Source organism: Hypanus sabinus, chromosome 1, assembly GCF_030144855.1.
Source record: "Hypanus sabinus isolate sHypSab1 chromosome 1, sHypSab1.hap1, whole genome shotgun sequence".
In the NCBI taxonomy this organism is placed as follows: Eukaryota; Metazoa; Chordata; class Chondrichthyes; order Myliobatiformes; family Dasyatidae; genus Hypanus; species Hypanus sabinus.
Genome location: NC_082706.1, coordinates 191,726,581 through 191,749,277, shown reverse-complemented (window position 1 = coordinate 191,749,277; position 22,697 = coordinate 191,726,581). Strand labels below are relative to the sequence as shown.

The 22,697-nt window shown below is 41.8% G+C and overlaps 1 protein-coding gene across 1 annotated transcript in view; it reads left to right on the top strand.

Annotated features, from left to right (window-relative positions):
* Positions 1–22,697, top strand: part of sybu (syntabulin (syntaxin-interacting)) — a 128,897-nt gene that overhangs the window by 85,323 nt on the left and 20,877 nt on the right. Inside the window, exon 5 of the mRNA XM_059983977.1 lies at positions 17,769–17,871. Within this exon, the coding sequence (XP_059839960.1) occupies positions 17,769–17,871 (103 nt within the window). The remainder of the gene's footprint in view (positions 1–17,768; positions 17,872–22,697) is intronic.

Sequence of the window (22,697 nt, the reverse complement as noted above, 5' to 3'; positions counted from 1 at the left end):
TATTTAACTAGCTATTTATAGCATTCAATTCCCAAACATACATTCAGAATATAATGCAGGGGCAGGGCCCACATATAATGGAGATTTATTATAGAGGGAAGCGAAGCACAACAATTGCAGCTTGCTTTTGTGTAATAAAGCAGCATTTCATAAATATTCAGGGCCAAGGCCAGGAGCTACCCTCAGGGTTTGGCGTGCTGAGTATTGGTGAAAACTGCCCCCGTATATTTATTGGGTCAAATAAGAGTTTGCCTCTTTACTGCTGGCTTTTATCTTTTTGACCTTTTTGCATTCTGATTTTAAAATCAGCAGACGGTAAAACAAATGTTAAAATGATACGAGTCACTTGGCCAAATGAATCATGCACCATTATAATTCATAAACGGAGATTCAGCACCATAGTTGTTCATAATGTCTATTATGAAAAATATTTTGCATCAATTTACCTATGTAAAATATATTGCATTTGCATCTGTGCTTTAGTAACAAGGAAATGCATGACGTGATATACAGTGCAATAGATAAATTATTCACCCCCAGTATTTCTTGCAATAGTTGCATCATAAATCTGTTAATATCTCTGAGCATCTATCCTGGACCCAACATATCAGGACTGCTACAAAGAAAGCGAGACAGTGGATGTATTGCAATAGGAGTTTGAGGAGATTTGGTATGTAACCAAAGACACTTGCAAATTTCTACAGATGTACCTTGGGGAGCATTCTAACTGGCTGCATCACCGTATGGCATGGGTGTGTGGTGGTGGGTAGGGAGGGGGCTACTACACAGGATCGAAGTAAGCTGCAGAGACTTGTAAACTTAGTCAGCTCCATCATGGACACTGTCCTCTGTAGTATCCAGGACATCTTCATAGAGTGATACTTCAAAAAGGCAGCGGCCGTCATTAAAAATCCCCATCACCCAGGTTATGCCTTGTTCTCATTGTTACCATCAGGAGGCAGGAACACATTCAACAATTCAGGAACAACTTCTTCCCCACTGCCATCTGATTTCTGGATGGATGTTAAACCCATGAAGCCTACTTCACTACTTGTTCATTTCTATTTTTGCACTAATTTAACTATTTAATATACTTACTGACTATAATTTAGATTGTTTTCTATTACTATGTGTTACATTGTACTGCAAAGACAACAAATTTCACAACATATGCATGTGATCTTAAACCTGATTCTGATGTGTATTTGGAGAATATGAAAGGAAACAAGTTCATATCAAAATGGGTTATTTTTAAGTACCACAGATGTCCAATTTCACATCCAGCTGCCCTAACATTATCCAGACTCAGCACAGGCGTCTTTTGTATGAATAATAAATCATTTCCATATGGAGTTGTCAGCTTTACCATGGACTGTCTAAATTTATAGCCATGAAGATTATTTCCGAACTTTTTCAATAAAAAGAATACAAACACCTATGTTAGGATGCTGTTCATTGCCTACAGCTCAGCATTTAACACCATCATTCCCACATTCCTGACTGATAAGCTACAAAACCTGGGCCTCTGTACCTCCCTCTGCAATTGGATCCTCGACTTTCTAGCCAGAAGAACACAATCTGAGGGGATTGTTATTAATATCTCCTCCATGTTGACAATCAACATTGGTGTGCCTCCAGGCTGTGTGCTTAGCCCACTGCTCAACTCTCTCTCTATACTCATAACTTAGTGGCTAGGCATAGTTCAAAAGCCATCTTTAAATTTGCTGATTGCCAACCATTGTTGGTAAAATCTCAGACGGAGAAGAGAGAGTATACAGAATAAGATATACCAGCTAACTGAGTGTAGCGACAACCTGGCATTCAACATCAGTAAGATCAAAGAGCTGATCATTGGCTTCAGGAATCCTCATAGAGGGATCAGAAGTGGAGAGAGTGAGCAATGTCAGGTTCCTGGGTGTCAAGATCTCTGAGGGTCTAACCTGGACCCAACATAGCGATGTAGTTATAAAGAAGGCAACACAGCAGCTACATTTCATGAGGAGTTTGAAGAGATTTGGTTTATTACCTAAGACACTCAAAAACTTCTTCAGATGTACCGTGGAGAGCATTCTGCCAGGCTGCATCACTGCCTGGTATGCGGGTGGATGGGCTGCTGCACGGGAACTCATGAAGCTACAGAAAGTTGTAAAATTAGTCAGCTCCATCATGGGTACCAGCCTCTGTAGTATCCAAGACATCTTCAAGGAGTGGTGCCTCAGAAAGACAACATCCATTATTAAAGACCCCCATCACCCAAGACATAAAATGGATCAGGCACATCAACCCCTAAATCCCCCTCCCTGCACAAAATAAAACAAGACGATTGGGTGAGAAAACACAGAATTTAAAAACTATAAGACTGTAAGAAAGATTTTATAGTCCAAGTTCACATCCAAATGCAGGAAAAACTTGGGCAACACTCTTCACAGCGGCAGGCTCTCCCCTCTCTGCAAGCATAAGAGAGCGATTAGAAGACTTACCCTCTGCACTCACTTCGATGCTTCAGTCATCCTCATTGTTTTGGTCGGCAGACAATGGAAGCTTTGATATGGGCTTGTGCCAGTGATATTAAACTTGATTCTGATTCTAAATTAATCGAAGTATGTCTTGTTCCAACCAATTAAATCGTTAAGTTCACCAAAGATGAGAGGCACCAAGGCTATGTAACTGACATGGATTGATTGTGGGAAGTACTATGATTTTTTTTAATAAACTTTGAGTTCTGTTATGCTTACTGGAACGTGTTTCAATGGAGCTTACCATTGAATATGTAGGGTTTTGGAAAATAGAATCTAGAACAGAGATTATAGAACCGAACAGGCTCTTTAACCGATGATGTTGTGATGAACAAACTGAATCAGTAATCAAATGCCCAACTAAGTTAGCCCCTTCTGCCAGAAAAAATTTTTTATTTACTTTCATTTCCTGCACATACATGGGCCTCTCTAAAAGCCTGTTGAATGCCTCTCTCAGATTATTCTTCACCAGCACACTTGCAATTCTTTTCAAAGAGTTGACACTTGGCGTAATATGTTTGTGTTGGTTATTATTTTGAAGGCTTTCATTTAGACCCACAAGAGCATGATAGAGAACCCACCTCTCCATCTCTAAGAGCAAACTGTTTTAGAGCCATGCCATCCAGTGCAATCTTAAGAAATGATATGAACATAGAACATAGAAATATACAATGCAGTACAGGCCCTTCGGCCCACAATGTTGTGCTGACCATGTAGCCTACTCTAGAAACTGCCAAGAATTTCCCTATTGCACAGCTCTCTATTTTTCTAAGCTCCATGCACCGATCTAAGACTCTTAAAAGACCCTATTGTATCTGCCTCTACCACCTTCACTGGCAGCGCATTCCATGTACACACCACTGTCTGTGTTAAAAACTTACCCCTGACATCCCCCTTGTGCCTACTTCCAGGCACATTAAAACTATGCCCCATCATGTTAGCCATTTCAACCCTGGGAAAAAGCCTCTGGTTATCCACATGATCAATGCCTCTCATCATCTTATACACCTGTCAGGACACCACTCATCTTTCAATGCTCCAGGCAGAAAAGACTTAGCTTACTCAACCTACTGTCATAAGGCATGCTCTTTAATCCAAGCAACATCCTTGCAAATCTCCTCTTCAGTATCTCTATAGCATTCACATCCTTTCTGTAATGAGGTGACCAGAAGTGAACACAGTACTCCAAGTGGGGTCTAACTAAGGACTTATATAGCTGTAACATTACCTCACAGTTCATGAAGCCAATCCCACGGTTGATGCAGGTGAACACACAGTACACCTTCTTAACAACACTGTCAACCTGCGTAGCAGCTTTGAATGTCCTATGGACATGGACCCCAAGATCTCGCTGATCCTCCACACTGTCAAGAGTCTGACCATTAATACTGTATTCTGTCTTCAAATTTCACCTACCAAAATGAACCACCACACTTATCTGGGTTGAACTCCATCTGCCACTTATCAGCCCAGTTCTGGATCCTATCGATGTTGCGCTGTAACCTCTGACTACCCTCCAGACTATCCACAATGCCCCCAACCTTCGTGTCATCAGAAAACTTACTATCCCACTCTTCTACATCCTCATCCTCGTCCAGGTCATTTATAAATTTGACTGATTTTCCTACAGAAATTACCAAATGTGACAGGCCACGTCTACAAAATCAACTAGTCCATTTTCATGAATGTGCCAAGTGGATGTGGTAACAAGTGCAGGGGAAATTACATCTGTATTCTTGGTGGAAAGGAGGACAATAATCTTACACTGCCTGGCGAAGCACAAGATATAAAATTTTTTATTCATATGGCATTGAGATTCTTTCTGTTCTTAGACTGATAGAACGAGACCCTTATGTGATTAGTGTTGTGGTCTCTGTGAAAATGGTTATTTTCCAAGTTCAGGCCGATATTTATCTCTCTGTATGAATAAGGAAAACAGATTGATTTATATTAAAAAAACACAAAATGCTGGTAGATCTCAGCAGGCCAGACAGCATCTATGGGAGGAGGTAGTGACAATGTTTTAGGCTGAAACCCTTCATCAGGAACAGACTGATTTACTGTGTGCCAAGTGCATGCTCATTTTCTCTATTGTAGTGACGGCTGCACGTCAGAAGTTCATCTATCTGAGACATTTTCAAAAGGAGGTGAAAGTCACTACATAAAAGCAGGTTATTTCCTTTCAATTTTTCTTAAGTGTTTCAGACTTTGTAAATTTATTCCATAACCCAACCCTATTTATTCAGGCTTTTGAGGGTTGAAGGTCAATTCTGATTGAGGTCAGACAGAATCGGAAGTATGTTAGCTCTGGCAGGCTCTGCAGGCCATTAGCTCCTACAATGCGAAACCTAACATCGCAAATGGCTGTGATGCTTCATACCAGATGAACTCAACACCTTTTATGCACGCTTTAGAAGGGGAGAATAGAGCTACATCTGTGCAAATCCCTGATGATCTCTGTCCCAGAGGCTGATGTCAGAATGTCAACCGGGTGAACCGTTGCAAGGCATCAGGCTCTGGAAACCTGTGTCAACCAACTGGTGGGTGCGTTCAAGTGCATCTTCAAGCTCTCACTGCTGAGAGTCACAATTTCCCGCCTGCTTCAAAAGGGGGACAATCACACCAGTGCCCAGGAGGAGCAGGGTGAGCTACCTCAATGGCTATTGCCCAGAAGCACCCACATCTACTGTGATGAAGTGCTTTGAGAGTTTGGTTATGGTTAGAATCAACTCTTGCCTAAGCCAGGTGCTGGACCCGCTGCCATCTGCCTATTGCCACAATAGATCTACAGAGGATGCAATCTCGCTGTCTCTCCACTTGGCCTTGGATCACCTGGACAATAGTAATACCTATAGTATATCAGGCTGGTGCTTATTGATTACAGCTCAGCATTCGTCTCCATCATACCCTCAGTACTAATGAACAAGCTCTAAAACCTGGGCCTCTGTACCTCCCTCTGCACTAACTTCTCCAGCATCCAGGCACATTCAAAAGGCGATGGCTCAAAATGATGGCATTGGTCCTTAAGGACTCCCATCACCCAGGACATGCCCTCCTCTCATTGCTACCATTAGGAAGGATGAAGGTACACATTCAACATTTCAGAAACAGCTCCTTTCCCTCCACCATCAGATTTCTGAATGGACAATGAACCCTTGAACATTACTTCATTACTTTCTCTTTTTGTATTACTTATTTAATTTTCTTTTTTTATATTTACCTACTGTAATTTATAGCTTTTTATTATCATGTATTGCAATGTACTGCTGCAGCAAAATACCAAATTTCATGACATGTGCCAGAGATATTAAACCTGATTCGGATTCTGAACACTATCATAATTGTTCTTGTGAGTAATAATGATTCAGCCCAGATTTCTCACAGAGATTATCTACAACAGGAATATATTCAGCAATGACTCATTCTAGACTGAAATTTTCCTGCCAGCTTGACTCGTGTGTTTACTGCTCTCACCTCTCCCTTTTTACATATTAAACTTCCTGTGTGTTGTCATAACCACCGTGTGGATATGGTCATCTGTATTGGCTTCTTTACTACAATTTCTTGACCACAGATAAATCCATCTACAAACACTTCCTTTTTTTTTCTCTCACCACTTGTATGTCCTTAAGTTCTTCTAGTTCAGCACCTTTCAGCATTTGGCTTGGATTCAGCACAATGCACTGCTGCATAAAAATTGGCCTCATTCATGTCAGGAGAACGATACATTCAATATGCATTAAGGAACATTAGGTACAATTTTACAGTTACATTGCTGAAATCTAACATTTTAATTACAGTAGCAGTAATAATCTGACATATTTAGTTCTTTAATATTAAGGGTTGAAAGACTTTTTCAATACTGCTAAGCTTCTTTTAAATTTATTTTTTTATCCCGATGTAATTGTTGTTCATAGAATTCTCTTCAGTTGAAATTCTCTTGAAAACTCAAGGTTAGTTCTTGAAGTGTTCTGAGAAGTAATTCATATATTTTTGTCTGCAATTGGACATAGTGAGCTTCACATTTATTTAATATTAATCACTTTTGTGCATAAATTTAATTCAGTCCTCTGCATTTATTAAATTCTGATATATATTAGTTTTATCTAAGTGGGTGAAAAAGGTCTGTTACCATCTACCTTTAAACAAACATATTGATTAATAAATTCAGAAATTATGGGAAATTAGAAATCAGGCAAGTGTTCTTCGAAATATAGGAATTCCTCAAATCCTAATTTTACATGAACTGTGAATTGAAGAAGTGTTCAGCACTCAACTAATTTTTCATTTTACTGTCTCATTCTAAATTTAAAATATATTGAAGTAAGATTTTTTATCTAATCTACAAAACATTGTGCATCATGTCAAATCAAAAGAAAAATTCCAATACCTGTCAACAACTTGCTAAAAATTATAAATCAAAATTGTGAGGCTGAAACAGTATTCCCCTCCTTTGGAACTACTGTGCTAACTCTCCTCAGGTGCAATATACTGTATATTACTGTCCCAACTCACCCAATATTTTGATGTAGAATATTGGAGGATCACCTGAATAAATACCCCCTCACTGTAAGGTCCAAGAGTATGATAGATTTTCAACAGACCAAACCAAAATGGCAAAAGAGCATTCAAGACAAGTCAGGGAACTACGTCAATGGAGATGTACAAATCTGGGGAAGAGTACAAGACCATCTCAAACGCACTGAACATACCTTGGACCTCAGTGTGGTCCATCATGGAAAAAGTGGAAAAAATATGAAACCACAGCCACACTGCCTAGGTCAGGCATCCCTCTAAACCTAGTCACTGAAAACATCACTTGGAAGATACTGTAAAGATGTAGAAGAAGCTCCTGTGGGCAGATGAAACTAAAGTGGAATTTTTTGGTCTCAACACTAACCGGTTATATGTGGCAAAAGTGTAATTCTCCACAACAGCCAGGTAACACCATCCCTACTATAAAATATGGTGGAGGTAGCATCATGCTATAGGGATGGTTTTCAGCAGCAAGAACTGAAAATTTGGTCAGGATTGGTGGGAGGATGAATGCTGCTATATTAGAGAGATCCTGGATAAATACCTGCTGGTCTCTGCCAGAGAACTTAAACTGGAAAGGAAATTTGTCTTTCAGCGGGTCAATGACCCAAAGCACACTGCCAGAGCTAACAAGGAGCGGCTTCAAATGGAAAAAACTGATGTCCGTGTGTGGCTCAGGTACTGACCTTAACCTGATCGAACATATCTGCCATGACCTCAAGATTGCGGTCCTCCATCACTGCTGATTGAACCTGGCACAGCTTGAGCAATTTTGCAAAGAGGAATGGGCAAATCTTGCTCCATCACATTGTGCAAATCTAATAGAGACTTTCCCAAAAAGACTACTGGCTGTAATAGCTGATTCAACTAAGTACTGTGCAAAGGGGGATGAATACTTGTTCATGTCGTGGTTTCTCATGCCCCACAAACAGCCAGGAGACGCAGAAGATTCTTCAAGAAGGATTAAACTTTAATTTGCAAATCAAAGCTGAGACAGTCATTGAGCTAGTCGCTGATATAGCATTTTTTATAGCAATCTCCCGGTTTAGTTGTATTAGCATATCCAATCGGTCTACAGTTGCATATCACAAGTACATCTGCCACTATTGTTTCTACCCATTGACTTAATCCTGTTCTAATCTACATCTCTTAGCTACCTCTCATTAACACCCCATTATCTTCTACATACTTAAGATTTCATTCTCCTACTAAATTGGATACATGCATAGCAAATAGCAAACTCAAAGCAGACTACATAGTTTTGGTACACAGCAAATAATGCAACTTTTATACTCCAATATTAACAGCTGACATTTCAGTTTTTGGATTTTTAGATTTTCAGGCTTTACAGTTGTTTGGGGGGGAGGTTCTACTGTGAAAAAATGAGCATGTGATTCACAAATAAAAACTCTCAGTTAAATTGATTTATGTGAAGGAAGGGTTAGGGGTCAGCAACCTTTACCACTGAAAGAGCCACTTGGACCCGTTTCCCACAGAAAAGAAAACACTGGGAGCCACAAAACCCGTTTGACATTTAAAATGAAATAACACTGCATACAACGTTTTTTTTTTGCCTTTATGCTATGTATAAACAAACTATAATGTGTTGCATTTATGAAATTGATGAACTCCTGCAGAGAAAACGAAATTACATTTCTGCATGCAACAAAAACATTTTGAACTCCGAAAAAAAGACGTTGGGTTGAAGGTTACTTTTAAGTAAAATACTCAATGTCTATTTGAGTCCTTCTTGTATTTATGAAAAACGCCGAATTTAAATTTTCCGCCAGCAGCAAACCAAAAATAACGTCAGCCAGCTGTCAACCTGAAAAATAAAAGGACTATTTCACTGAACAATGAAAAAATATGAATATACGTAAAATAATAGGCAATTAAGATATTTATCATACTTGGTTAATGGGATTTCTGCTCCTGGACCTCAGCGCACAGCGTCTGCACATCAGGGCTGTATGACGTCACCTTCATCTTTACACAGGATCGCAAACTGTCATCTGTGAGGCGTGCACGATGTTTGTTTTTAATAAAGTTCATGTTGGAGAACACCTGCTCACATACATATGTGGATCCAAAGATCGACAGGACTCCAAGCGCATACTTTTTAATGTTTACATAAATGTCGGGGATAGCATTCCATGTTTCGAAAACAAGTTTGTCTGGTTTTGGGAGGTTTTCAATATCACTCCATTTGTGATTCTGAGCAAGAATGGCCTTCCGACAGGCAACATCTTTAAGGTCTGCTGTCAAGCGTCTAAACTTGGACACCCATATGTCTTTGTCGGCTATGGCGGCCAGTTTCATCTCAAGATCAGGTTTACTCACACCTGCCAATGCAGTCGTATTCAGTAGGGAAGGATCGATGCTTAGGGGAGTGACCGGGAAGGATAATGTGTTTTTTTCCTCTCTGAACTCACAGAAGCGTTTCCCAAACGATGTTTGCATTGCGATGATTGCAGAATGTAAATATTCTGAATTTATCATGTCGTGACCTTGTTTGAACTCTCTCAAATTGGGGAAGTGAGACAAAGTGCCTTTCTGTAAATCTCTGGCAAGCACTGTCAACTTGCGCTCGAATGCCAAAACATCCTCCAACATGTGTAGGGCTGTATGTCCTTTCCCCTGAAGAGCTGTGTTCAGCGTGTTCAGGTGCGCTGTCATGTCTATCATGAAGTGTAGCTTTTCCAGCCACTCTGGCTGTTCCAGCTGAGGAAAGGTAAGCCCTTTGCTGCCCAGGAAAGTTTTCACTTCTTCCAGACACGCGACAAAGCGTTTCAGCACCTCCCTTCTGGACAGCCACCGGACTTTGTTGTGCAGCAGGAGATCAGAATATGCGCTTTCCAGCTCGTCCAGTAACAAACGGAATTGACGGTGATTTAAACTTTTTGCCATTATTTTATTGACAATCTGAATGACAACATCCATTACTTCTGTGCATTCCGGAGGAAATGTTTGAGCGCACAGTGCCTCTTGGTGCAAGATGCAGTGAAAAGTCAGCAGCTTTCTGTCCAGCGACTTCTGCAGTAAAGCCACAAATCCCTTGTGCGTTCCCATCATATTCGGTGCCCCATCAGTAGCTACTGACACCAATTGGGTGGTCTTTATTCCTTTGGCTCTTAAACAATTCAAGACAGCCTCACAGATGTCCTCCCCCCGTGTTTGGTCTTTTAGAGGTATCAACTCAATCAGTTCTTCTTGTGGCCCGGCAGAGTTTACATACCGGCAGAACAGTGCTATTTGTTCAATATCACCTTTGTCTTTAGACTGGTCACAGGCAATCGAGTAGGCCACAGCTGAATTGATGTCTTTAATTTGCTGTCTTGTGATGTCTTCTGCCATTTTTATGGTTCTGTCTTTGACAGTCTTTGCAGAGAGGGGCATATCCCTGATTTTCTGCACAATTTCACTCTTGTTTTTAAAGTCCGTGAATAGATGTTCTGAAATCTTAATGAAAGATTCTTTTATATATTCACCATCTGTAAGCTGCTTCCCGTGCCTGACTATTTCCTGAGCGGCAATATAACTAGCGTATGTCATTGATTTTCCCAGACTTCATCCATTTCTTGAAATGATTTTTGCTCAGATCAACCTTCCGCATCAGTTCCGAAACGGCTTTTTTTCTCTCATCTCCATCCGGATATTTTTGAGCAAAGGCTGCGTGTTTATTCTGGAAATGCCTTGCGACATTTGACTTTTTGTTGTTTGCTAGTTTCTCATTGCATATTAAGCAATCTCGTATGTAAACCAGTCTCGTCAACAGTGAAAGCAAATGAATCTGTCCACGTATCATTAAACGTTCTGTTTTCTTCAGTCACTTTTCTTTTTTTAGAATTCTCCATAGTTGGCCTACCTTGGATCGAAAAATTAAAGAAATCGCGCACTGACGGGTGTCAGGTATTGGCAGTGGTGACGTATATTAATAGCGATAAAAACACGTTGCAGCGGTGTGTTCAGGCAGTCAGTAAACTGCAGTCGAATAACTTTATTCGAACTAAACAGCCTTGCTTTTAAGCCCCCCTCAACCCGGCCCCCATGGGCGCGGATGCTGCAAAAGACATGTACTCACAAATCCCCGTAGGCTATCTCCCTTAGCCTGAACTCTGGCTAATTGTGAGCCGGTTCCAATGTGCCAGGAAATGGGTCGCCACAACGTCTTATTTAAATTGTACAAGATCACCATAATCTTCAAATTTAGAATTACATTTCAAAAGCTAACAAACTAACATAAAATACATTTTAATTAAATACTGACCAATTATTTCCCAAAGCCACAGGGAGCCGCAGCACAGAGGTGAAAGAGTCGCATGCGGTTCCGGAGCCGCGGGTTGCCGACCCCCGGGTTAGGGTATGAACACTTGTAAGGCACTGTTATGTACGTTTATGTTGGGTTTTCTTCTCAGTGCTGTTGATGAGAAATGCTCAGAATAGAGGCTGTAAAGCAAAATTACTCACTTTAAATGGAATTATAATGGGATGACAGGGTAGAGATACCAAAGGAGGTGTAAGGCACTCCTTCCCTCTGCTAGCCTGCAGGTCACCCCCAGGCAAGCCAGATATAATAATATAAATTCCAAGCAATGGTTTATGTGCCCTGGTCTCTAGTAAACCAAAGAAGATAGGACTACTATCAAAGCAGCTTATATTTAGCTATGAGAGCATGGGCAGTTATTACAAAAGACGATAAAAACATATTACAGTCGTCCCTCGGTATCCGTGAGGGATTGGTTCCAGGACCCTCCGCGGATACTGAAGTCCTTTATATAAAATGGCATAGTATTTGCATATAACCTATGCACATCCTCCCGTATACTTTAAATCATCTCTAGATTACTTATGATACCTAATACAATGTAAATAGTTGTTATACTGTATTGTTTAGGGACTAATGACAAGGAAAAAAAGTCTGTACATGTTCAGTGCAGACTCGACCATCGTAGCTCTTCTGGGAACGCTGATGCTGCCTTGGCATCAGCCGATGCCAATTCACCCATGATCTTTAAGTTCTTGAGGCTGTAGTGCTTTACATAGCTAGCCAGCCATCCCTTACTAGCCTTAAACTCCTTCCTCTCGCTCACAACACAAGAAGCGATCAAACGAGACGCGAGGTGAACAATGCTCAAACAACAAATGCTGGAGAGAGACTGAGGATCTGTGCAATGGCGGGAGGCTACAGCAGGGTATCCCTACACATCACTTCATTCGCGTGGATCCAGCATAGTGCTCGGCGCGTGGCAAATTCAAGTTTTGCTTTTTGGAACTTGCTGGAATTTGTTTTCGAATATTTTCAATACGCAGATACGGAGGGCCGACTGTATATGGAAGAAGAGCGATGAACATGACATAACAAAAGTCAAGTTATTTTGAAGCCTTATCCCAACAACAAAATAAGAAACAGCTGTGTCGAAAAATCCTTAAAAAAATGAATTAATGCACACTGAATTTGCATGATGTTGTAATTTCCCCACAATTTCAAACAAATCAATTGACACTATACCATTGAAAACTTGATGCAGTCTCCTACTCAGTTGTCACACAGATTTGCATCTGATGATCAGCAACAACAGGCTTTTGTCTTCAGTAATTACTGCCAATGTTCTTTCAGCTAAATGTAAACTGCTTCGATAGTAGTCCTATGGATTACTAGGAACAAGGGTATGCAAACCAATGTTTGGAATTTATATCTGGGTTGTCCAAGGGTGACCTGCAGGCTAACAGAGGGAAGGAGTGCCTTACAAGTTCAAACAGTTCAAAAGGTCAAACCAAATCTTCACTTCCATGCTGGTTCATTGAACGCGGTCTAGGTGGGCTGAAAATTACATCCTGCTACCAGCAGGGTCAGTAGTGATGCTTTCTTCTCATTTCATCATGAGCTGATGTCATGTGCATAAGCACTTAATTCTTCCTATCACTTGTGGCTTGGAATTAGTATAATAATTTAATGATATATGGGTTGTAGTATTAATTGGTCAAAATATTTTCCAAGAGGATTGAATTTTGAAATTAGGATAATTAACCATGTGTTCTTTGATTCAGTGACTCAGCTAAGAGTGTATAATGTCATTGAGATTAATTATGCAAAATGTACTGATCCCTAACATCCATAAAGTAGGAAGTGGGTACACACAGCGTCTGACGTTTGTGGGGGCATCAGTGAGTAAATTAGTAGATAGAGTGTCCTTCGCATTGTCTTTCCAGTTACAAGCTCTCAAAGTTTGGGTTTTGTTGCGGGTGATTGGAATGCATGGTATGAGCGAGATGAGGAATATCTGTCTGATGCACCATCAATAACTCACACTGAGGCATAAGGCGAGATATCGGCTTTTATTGACTGGAAGAAGGAACCAGGAGTGAGTGTCCATCATACCATGTCCTGGAGACTGAGGCCGAGCGTCAGGCCTCAGATCGCCTTTATACAGGGGCCTGTGGGAGGAGCCACAGGAGCAGTCAGCAGGGGGCGTGTCCAGACAGGCACATAGTTCACCACATTCACCCCCCCTTTGTTTGAAAGAGTCCCCATGTGGCGAAGTTTCTTACAAGTCAAGTCTATCAGGTGGTCGAATCTGTCGCTGCGATCTACGTAGCACCGGCTGTGATCGCATGGATGCCGGCGACATTGGTGATTGCACAGGGGACGGAGGTTGCGCTTGTTCCTGCCCACTAGGCGCCGGTGATCCCTCACGCATGTGCGAGGCGCCTGGTATAAATGCGTACGAAACGCCCGGTATACAAGTGTCATACTCCTGTTCTTGGTAAATCCACACTGTGATTCAGGCAGCATTGACTCGGTGATGTTGCTGATGAGCCTCTGAAGCATCACCTTAGCTAAGACCTTTCCAGCAACAGAAAGGAGAGATATGCCCCTACTATTGCCGCAGCTGGCCTTGTCACGCTTGTTCTTATAAATGACACCAATGTTTGCATTTCTCCGTTGCTGTGGGATGTTCTCATCAGTCCAGGCCTTGGTGATGTGCTGGTCGAGGGTACGCAAACACATGTACCCTCCATTCTTCAGTAACCCAGTAGGGATATTGTCAGTGCCAGGGGACTTGTTAAGGGAATTGACAGCTGATAGAACCTCCTGGAAGGTTGGTGGTAGACTGAGGTCGTGGATAGGAGGAAGTTCAGGCAGTTCGTCCAGGATGATGGGGTCTGCGTCAGAATCCTGATTAAGCAGGGTGTTAAAATGCTCAGCCCACCTCAGCAGAATGGTATTCTGATTCTTCAGCTGTGTTAGACCATCTGCTGTTTTCAGGGGAGTAACGCATCAATTTATTGGGCCGTAGATGATTTTGACAGCATTGTAAAAATTATGCATGTCATTATTATCAGCAAAGGACTGGATTTCATGTGCCTTTTCAGTCCACCACTTATTTTGTAAGGCCCGTATTGCCGTTTGCACTTTCCTCCGAGCTGCCTGCCAATGCTGCCTGATGCTGATGGATGAAGGGTTGTCTAAAGTGGATGGTATCTGAGTTATCGCCAAACCAGTCTTGGTGGTTCCTGCCCTTATGGCCGGTGAATTGGGCTGCTCCCTCATAGAGTGCAGAGCTGATATAGGTCCACTGTTGTTCCATGGTGTTTTCTGAACTCAGACAAGGTTCCAACTCCCTTAGTTTCTCAGCTAAGATGCGTCGAAACTTGCTTCTTGCTTCAGTGTTTCCTAGGCGGTTGCAGTTTCGCTGCTTTTTATTGGTTTTTTGCAGCCGCAAGAGGGAACGCACTTTCATATGGAGCTTGGCCACAATCATATGGTGGTCAGTCCAGCACTCTACACCTCTCATAGCACAGGTTAAGAGAACATGTTCGGTACGTCTCACAGTGATGAAGTCGATCATGTGTTTAGAGCGAGGGTGCATCCACGAGTTCTTATATTTTACCTTCTGCTGGAAGATAGTGTTGGTTATGCTCAGAGCAAAGGGTAAGTAGCCTCATGCCATTTGCATTCACCTTGCCAATACCATGCCTACCTAGCACTCTGCTCCATATCCTGCTGTTCTATCCCACCGTAGCATTGAAGTCCCCAAGCAAAAAGATCTTATCATTTTTTAGGGATCCGACAAAGAGCTTCATCCACTGTCTCATAAAAGCATTCCTTGGCCTCATTCTCAGATGGCAAAGTTGGTGCGTAGGCACTGAGAAGCATGGCATAACGTTTCTTTGCCGGGGGATACAGAGGGTCATTAGTCTTTCACTAGTGCCAACAGGTGTTTCTGTGAGACTTGGTAGAAAGGTGTTCTTGATGGCCAATCCTACTCCGTGGGGATGTTGTCCACCTGGAGGGAAACTTTTCCAGAAGAAGGTGTAACCCATCCCTTCCTCTGGTAAATGAGCCTTCATCCAGGAGCCTGGTCTCCCTCAGGGCAGCAACGTCGATGTTGTAGCGCCTCAGCTCAGCAGCGATCAAGGCTGTTCTCCGATGAGGTCTGTCAGCGATGCCATACGAGTCCAGGAGAGTCCTTACATTCCATGTTGCCAGTTTTAGGTTGTATTGTTTCTTATTTCAACCGCAGTAATCGGATAGTCTGACGGGCGTGGTAACCTATCCAGGTGAGTGATTGAATGGGCAATTTTTAGGCCACCTTTTCTAGGCCCTTCCCCAAATGGGGTGAGCAGCGTGGTCCCTAAATAGGGCTGCTGAGTCGCACAGGGTCCCGCCGAAAACAGCTGCCACTCAGTCCCAGCTGCTAGCGACCAAATAGTCTGTGCCACTGCTGTGCAGGGTTCTGACTAGGAGCTCCCAGTCCATTCGTACCTGCTCCCGTTGCTGACAGACTTCAACCATATGTAAGGTCCAGGTATTGTTCACCGTGGTCAGAGGTAGACACCTGGGCAAGGAAGATATTAAAGTGCCACAGGGGGTGCCATCATCCCCAGTAGCACTATCTTCACCATAATGAGGTAAATCCCGGTGGCAAGGGTGACCCCAGGACAACTGGTCCCTCATCTTGGCTGCAGGAGGCTGCCGGGTCTTTGGTCTGTTAAGGCCCACCTATTGCACATTGCTTTTCTGTCAGGGTGTGCCCTCTTAGCCTTGTCTCAACAGACTTACCACAAGGCAGTGGGGCTATTTACCCATAGCTGGGACAGTGGTTGACAGGCGTCAGGGAGTATCCACACAGTGGTGGGCTTACGTCTCTGGGGCCCACTGCTGCTCTGAGATCCCCTGTAGTTTAGCCTGGGACCATAAGATACCCAGTTTCCACATGTGGCCCCGAGGAGGCACTGAGGGAGTCTTGGTGGTGGAGAGGCTCTGTACTGGCAGGAGGAGGCTTACACACTCGGCTCCTCGTTTCACCCTCTGTTGAGAAGGCTAGCCAGAGGCAATAGCTGTAAGCAGAGAGCAGCAAGCAGAGAGCACTATGCGGCATACAGCATGCAACATGCACTAACGACAAGCGCTACTGCAATAGGCGCTTCACACACACCCTGTGAGCAAATACTGCCACCCACACACTCTAAAGTTATCTCTAAAACTGGTTATCTGATTATTGGTACACTGCTTGCTGTTCAGTGCATGGTCACTTTAGAGCCCTTGCTGTATGCAAGTTGTCTACCCTTTTTCAGTGACTACACTTTAGATGGAGTTCTGTGGCTCTGAACAGCTTTTCAGAAGCACTGATGTCATGGAAACTTAGAGGAATGCAAGTTTTCATGTGTGTATGTGTTTGGTTTGCTAATGCCTCACTAAACCATCAGGAAAACTAAAGTCTGTATCACAAGAGATAGGCAGTAACGAGAGAGTAATACATAATATTTTTCCCTCTGCTCTTCAACACTGCCAGCTTTCCTAATGTCCTACCTCTTGGTAAAATCATAATTGGCACCATTTCAGCATAAAGCCCAATCCCCGGTGAATAGTTTGCATGCAGAGACATGTTCGGCAAACAATATTAAGCAGGTTGGTTCTCACGGACTGTGCATTTGCAGCAGCGTCCGTGTTGCAATTTGAATTAACTAATTAAATTTTAAAAGCTGCTTCTTGGGGGTGGGGCTTGGACTTGGACCAAGCAGTTTCCTTGACTTAGATTAGGTGTGGTTTTCTTGATCTCTGCTGCTGGCAACAGTAGGAAGCTGCTTAACAATGCTGTAGAAAAATAATCTCATCAAGTCTAATCTATATAGCAACGGGCCAGCAGGATGGCTGACAGCAATGTTAGTGCCGTAGCAGAGCATGTGCTGGGCCAGTGCAAGCAATTACTCACAGTAAAGGGTATTCTTGAATCTGATCCATTTATTTAATTAGAGTGGCTCTCCACTAAACAGGATTGATTGTCTCGCAGATATCTTGATGACAAAACACAATTTGTCAGATTAAAGCAGCTTTTGCTGAATGATCTGAGAAGTCGGTTTTGTTTATCACTGACTACAGATGAGCAGCGCTTTGCAAGAGGGCGTATGTGTATAATTTAATCATTGGTTTTAGTTTAATTGCTGAAATTGATAAAACGTTTTCAGTTTTAGACTGATTTGGTGCCTGCAAATTTACTTCTGTCTTTACTGCAGATTGCAATACAAATTGCGCTGAAGCAGTATTTTTGATTATGCCCGCACAGAGTCTGTGAGGTGCAGAGGTAACCTGTTGCATCACAGGTACATTGATACCTACAATTTCCCTAAATATGGGGGAGTTATTTGTGACAGTGGGAGATTGTACTTGTGCGAATGTGGCAATGAATACCTTTTTCGTGTTCCTTCACGCAGGGAGTGAAGCTGACTTTAGTTCGTCCAGCAGCACAGGCAGCATTTCAGCACCTGAAGGTCTTATGTCCAGTTCGGGGAGCAAGCGGAGCTCGGCTTCTCGCAGGTAGGCCATGCTTTCCTTTTTCAGCGTCCAAGCATCATAGTTCTGTTGGTATAGAGAAAAAGATAGGCCTCCAACTATCAGAAAGAAATTCGATCATATGTCAAGCATCCATTTTAATTATAAACTTGTGGAGACATGGCTGTCCAGTGGATATAATGAGGACTTTAGATGGCTATTACCCAAACTTTGATAGCCAAATTAAGCCTATTTTAGAGGTGAGTTGATTTGTAGTAATTTCCTTTTAGAAGCCCCTAAAGATACTGCAAAGTTTAACTTAGATAAGTAGCACAGTGATGCAGTCAGTAGTGCTACTGCGACACAGTTTCAGCGACTTGTGATGCTGACTGTGTGGAGTTTGCACACTCTCCCTTGGTTTTCCAAAGACTGACGATCAGAATCAGCTTTGTCCTGCAATCAGACAGAAAGCTCCTCATGGTACGTCTGTAGATACTTACCAGAATTTTGATGACAGGTCTCCTCGAACTCCTAATGAAGTAGTGCCTTCTTCATGATCGTATCAATATGGTGGGCCCAGGAGAGGTTCCTTGAGATGTTGATGCCCAGGAACTTCAATCAGAATCAGAGTCAGGTTTAATATCACTGATGTGCATCATGAAATTTGTTGTTTTGCAGCAGCAGTATAGTCCAGTACATAAAATATACTGTAAATTATAATAAGATATATTTTAAATAAATAAGCAGTGCAAAAACAGAGCAAAAATAGTGAAGTAGTGTTCATGGGTTTATAGTCCATTCGGAAATCTGATGGAAGATGGGAAGGAGCTAGTCCTAAAATGTTGAAGGTGTGTGTTCAGGCTCCTGTACCTTCTCCCTGATGGTAGTAAGGAGAAGAGGACGTGTCCTGGTTGGTGGGAGTCCTTGATGATAATCATCACCTTTTGAAGATGTCCTCAATGGTGGAGAGGCTAGTGCCCATGATGGAGCTAGTTGAGCTTACAACCCTCTGCAGCTTTTTCCAGTCTTGAGCAGTGGCCCCTCCGTGGAATCAGTTGGAATGCTCTCCATCTGTAGAAATATGCGAGAGTTTTTGCTGACATACTAAATCTCTTCAAACTCCTAATGAAATATAGCCACTGGCTTGCCTTCTTTGTAATTACGTCAATACGTTGGCATATCACTATTCTGCCAACAATAGTGGTCATAGGCAAATTTGTAGATGGCATTTGAGCTGTGGCCAGCCACAAAACCGTGAGTGTAGAGAGAGTAGAGCAGCAGGCTAAGCATGCATCGGATAGGGACCCAGTCCAACAGAGGAAAAGCCCTCTCCAGACACTGACTGAGCACATTTACAAGAAGCTCTACCATAAGAAAAGAGCATTCATCGTGAAGATCCCCACCAAACAGGCCATAGTCTTTCTCTCTACTCCCATTGGGCCTGAGGTGCAGGAGCTTTAGGTCCCACATGACCAGGTCGAGGTACAGTTATTACTCTACAGCCATCAAGCCCCTGAACCACTTCACTCACCTTGACTCTGAACTGATTCCACAACCTATAGGCTCACTTTCAAAGGCTCTACAACTCCTGTTCTCTGTATTACGTACTTCATATTTACACACAATTTGCACATTGTGTCAGTCTTTATGTATAGTTTTGAGTAAATTCTATTATATTTCTTTATTTTCCTGGAAATGCCTGCAGGAAAATGAACCTCAAGGTAGTATATGGCGACCTATACATACTTTGATAATAAATTTACTGAGACTTTGACCTTGAAGTAGGTTAATTGGCCACAGTGAATTATATAGACGTAGTTGAGTATCAGAAGCTGGGTGGTGTTAAATGGAATTTGGGGAGAGTAAAATTGGATTTAGTGTAATTGATTGTCATTTGTGGGGCTTGTGTACAATTTGATTCCAGCCTGTTTTCTTTTTGCAGAGCATCCACCCACTTCTGCTTCCTGTATAGGTAGTGCATTTCACGGGCATATTGCTTAGGGAGCAAATGGTGCCAAATGCCCTGTCTGTTCTGACTCATTCTGTGCTTATCTATTAAATAACTTCCAAAAGCCTAAGTGCTCTGTAGTGAAACTTCCTTTCTACCCCATCACTCGGGTAAGATTTTTCCCCAAGGAATTCACCATTAATTTTTGGATTACCCAGGAATAATTTCCAATGAGTAATATAAGGGCAAAAGATTGATAATACCAATGGAGAGTAATAAAGATATTAATTTATTGATTTACTTACCCATTGAAATATTCATACACTCACTTGTACTTCTATGAGCATTTTCTGTGAATTCAAGATTCAAGTGATTTACTTTGCTGGATCTCTGTTTACTTTCTGATCCTTAGGTTACTTCCGGGAGTCAAATATAGCGAGCATTCTAAATTCCAAGATTTCAGTTTAGTTTAGAGAAAATATAAATATATGAATACTTAGCAGACTAAATAAAGTTGAGAAACAATGTTAAAGGATGCAAGACAAAAGAATAAAGGTGGCACTTCTGAAAAATCTATCACTTATATAGATAAGATAAAGAAAATTCCTTCGATAGAAACAAATTAGTTAATAGGCTACATAGTTAAAATGATTACATCACATGGGTAATGCACTAACATTTAGCCAGTGACAAATAAGAAAGGTTCAGCTATTATACTGCTTTCTGTCAATGAGTGAGAAAAATATTTGAGTTTATTAAAAAGTACAATTCTTACAAGTACAAGTATTATTTAAAAATACAGTGGTTTCCAACAACTCAATAGAGGATCAGTTTATTTTCTGAATTAATTATGCAGTAAATAAAACATAAAAACAAGATAATTTTACACCATGTATAAATGACAAAATCTGGAACAAGTATTCTGACTGGCGATAAACAAATTATCCAAGACTTTGTTAAAATGATGTAATTACAGCGATATATTCTGAAAAAATTGAATTTTTCGAGCCTCTTAAAAGCAAGCACTTGGATCTGAACTGTCCCTCAATTTGTGAACTTGCCAGTGGAATTGTCTTGAGAGGTCCTCAATGTGCACAGCCTTTTCAGTTGAATGTGCTTTCTGTGTCTGCCTCAAAGTGTTTGCTACATCAATAATTTACCCAGATGAAGCATAATGAACGTTAGCTGTGTTAACACCTTTATGGAAATATAGCCCATGTGGTCCCTTTCCCATTCGTTATGTCACTAAAACTGTGCAAGATCATTATCAATTCAGTGGTGTAAGCTTATGGATAGATAAACAGTTCTGCAGAATCATAAGGGAAGAGATTAATGATTTAGGTATTGGGTCTGTTCTAAATGTAAGGAGAAGTTTGCACCTGAAATACTGCTGCATCTATTCCTCTTCAGAGATTTTGATGCATCTCCTCTATATTAAATTCACGGCGTTCACTTTCATTCGCCAAGTGGTACCTGAGGCTGTCTGATATTCTGTGAAAGTGGATTTACCTTGAAAGAACCTGAAAGAGTTCCTTTTAACCAGAGGATAGTTTCTAAACACTGATTACTTTAAACAAAGTTCAGAAGTTCAAAGTACATTTATTATCAAAGTATGTATACATTATACAATCCTGAGATTCATCTCCATACAGGCAGCCATGAAAAAACTAAACCCAAAAGAACCCATATAAAAAAAAGATCGTCGAGCACCCAATGTATAGAAAGAAAAAAACACATCATGCCCACAAAAACACTCATAAAACAATAGAAGAATCCATAAAACATTTGTGGAATTTGTTGCCACGTGCAGCGGTGGAGGCCAGGTCGTTGGGTGTATTTAAAGCAGAGATTGATATGTTCTTGATTGGGCAGGGCATCAAAGGTTATGGGGAGAAGGCTGGGAAATGGGGTTGAGGAGGAGGGAAAAAAGGATCAGCCATGATTGAATGGCGGAACAGATTTGATGCGCCAAATGGCCTCATTCTGCTCTTATGTCTTAAGGTCTTAAAACAAGACCGTTGAACACCCTATGTGCAGAGAGAAAACTAGACGTACCGTGCAAGCAAATAGTATTGTGAACTGAAGTCTGCAAATGGAGTCCCATAGTTCAGCATATAGCCAAATCGTGGCACAGTGATCTGAACCCTCCCATCCCTCGCCTTGGACCCCAACACCCTGACCTTTCGATCTGGTCCAGTGCCAAGATCGATAAACAAACTTTGTGCTCAATCGCCTCGATGTGCTCAAGGTCCTGGACCCCACCACCTGGATTCAACCTGTAACCGATCTGTCTGATTCAGCATGGTGTGTAGGTCTCAGTCCAAACATCGAGGTCAGTTGAATCGGTGAGTTCTGGGACCTGGGCACAGTCACTATGACTCAGCCTGTGGCTTGGCGTTTAGAACAATTGAACCTCAGGTCTTCCTTGCTCACGGCAATGTACCCGCCACCTTGCCTCGCCTCAGTTCTGCCACATCGAATTGCCTTCAAGTCCATTCCAAAGGGAAGTTACGGACTGTTGCTTGTGATGATCATTTGCCAGGAAAAGTTTGGTTAACAAAGTATTCAGTTGTTTTCCTTGTTTCATTAGCCACCATTCAGAAATCGCTGAGATTCACTAGCGCCATCTTAAATCCAGCCTAAAGTCTTTAAGATGTAAGGTTTTCCCATTTAAAACAATTCTAACCGGAGTCCTTGGATGTTATTGTTGAATTTTGGTGATGTTGCAATCCAAAGTTCTTCAGAAGTCTAATAAGGAGGCATAAAATTTATTGGTCATAACATTTGTTAAGTATAAGAACAAAAGAACAAAACAAAGAACTAGGAAGTTATGGTTGTTTTACACTAGGTCAGACTAGAAAGATAACAAGACATTCCAGTGGTGTCAATAACCTATGAAATAACTGGATCAAGTTATCTGCCA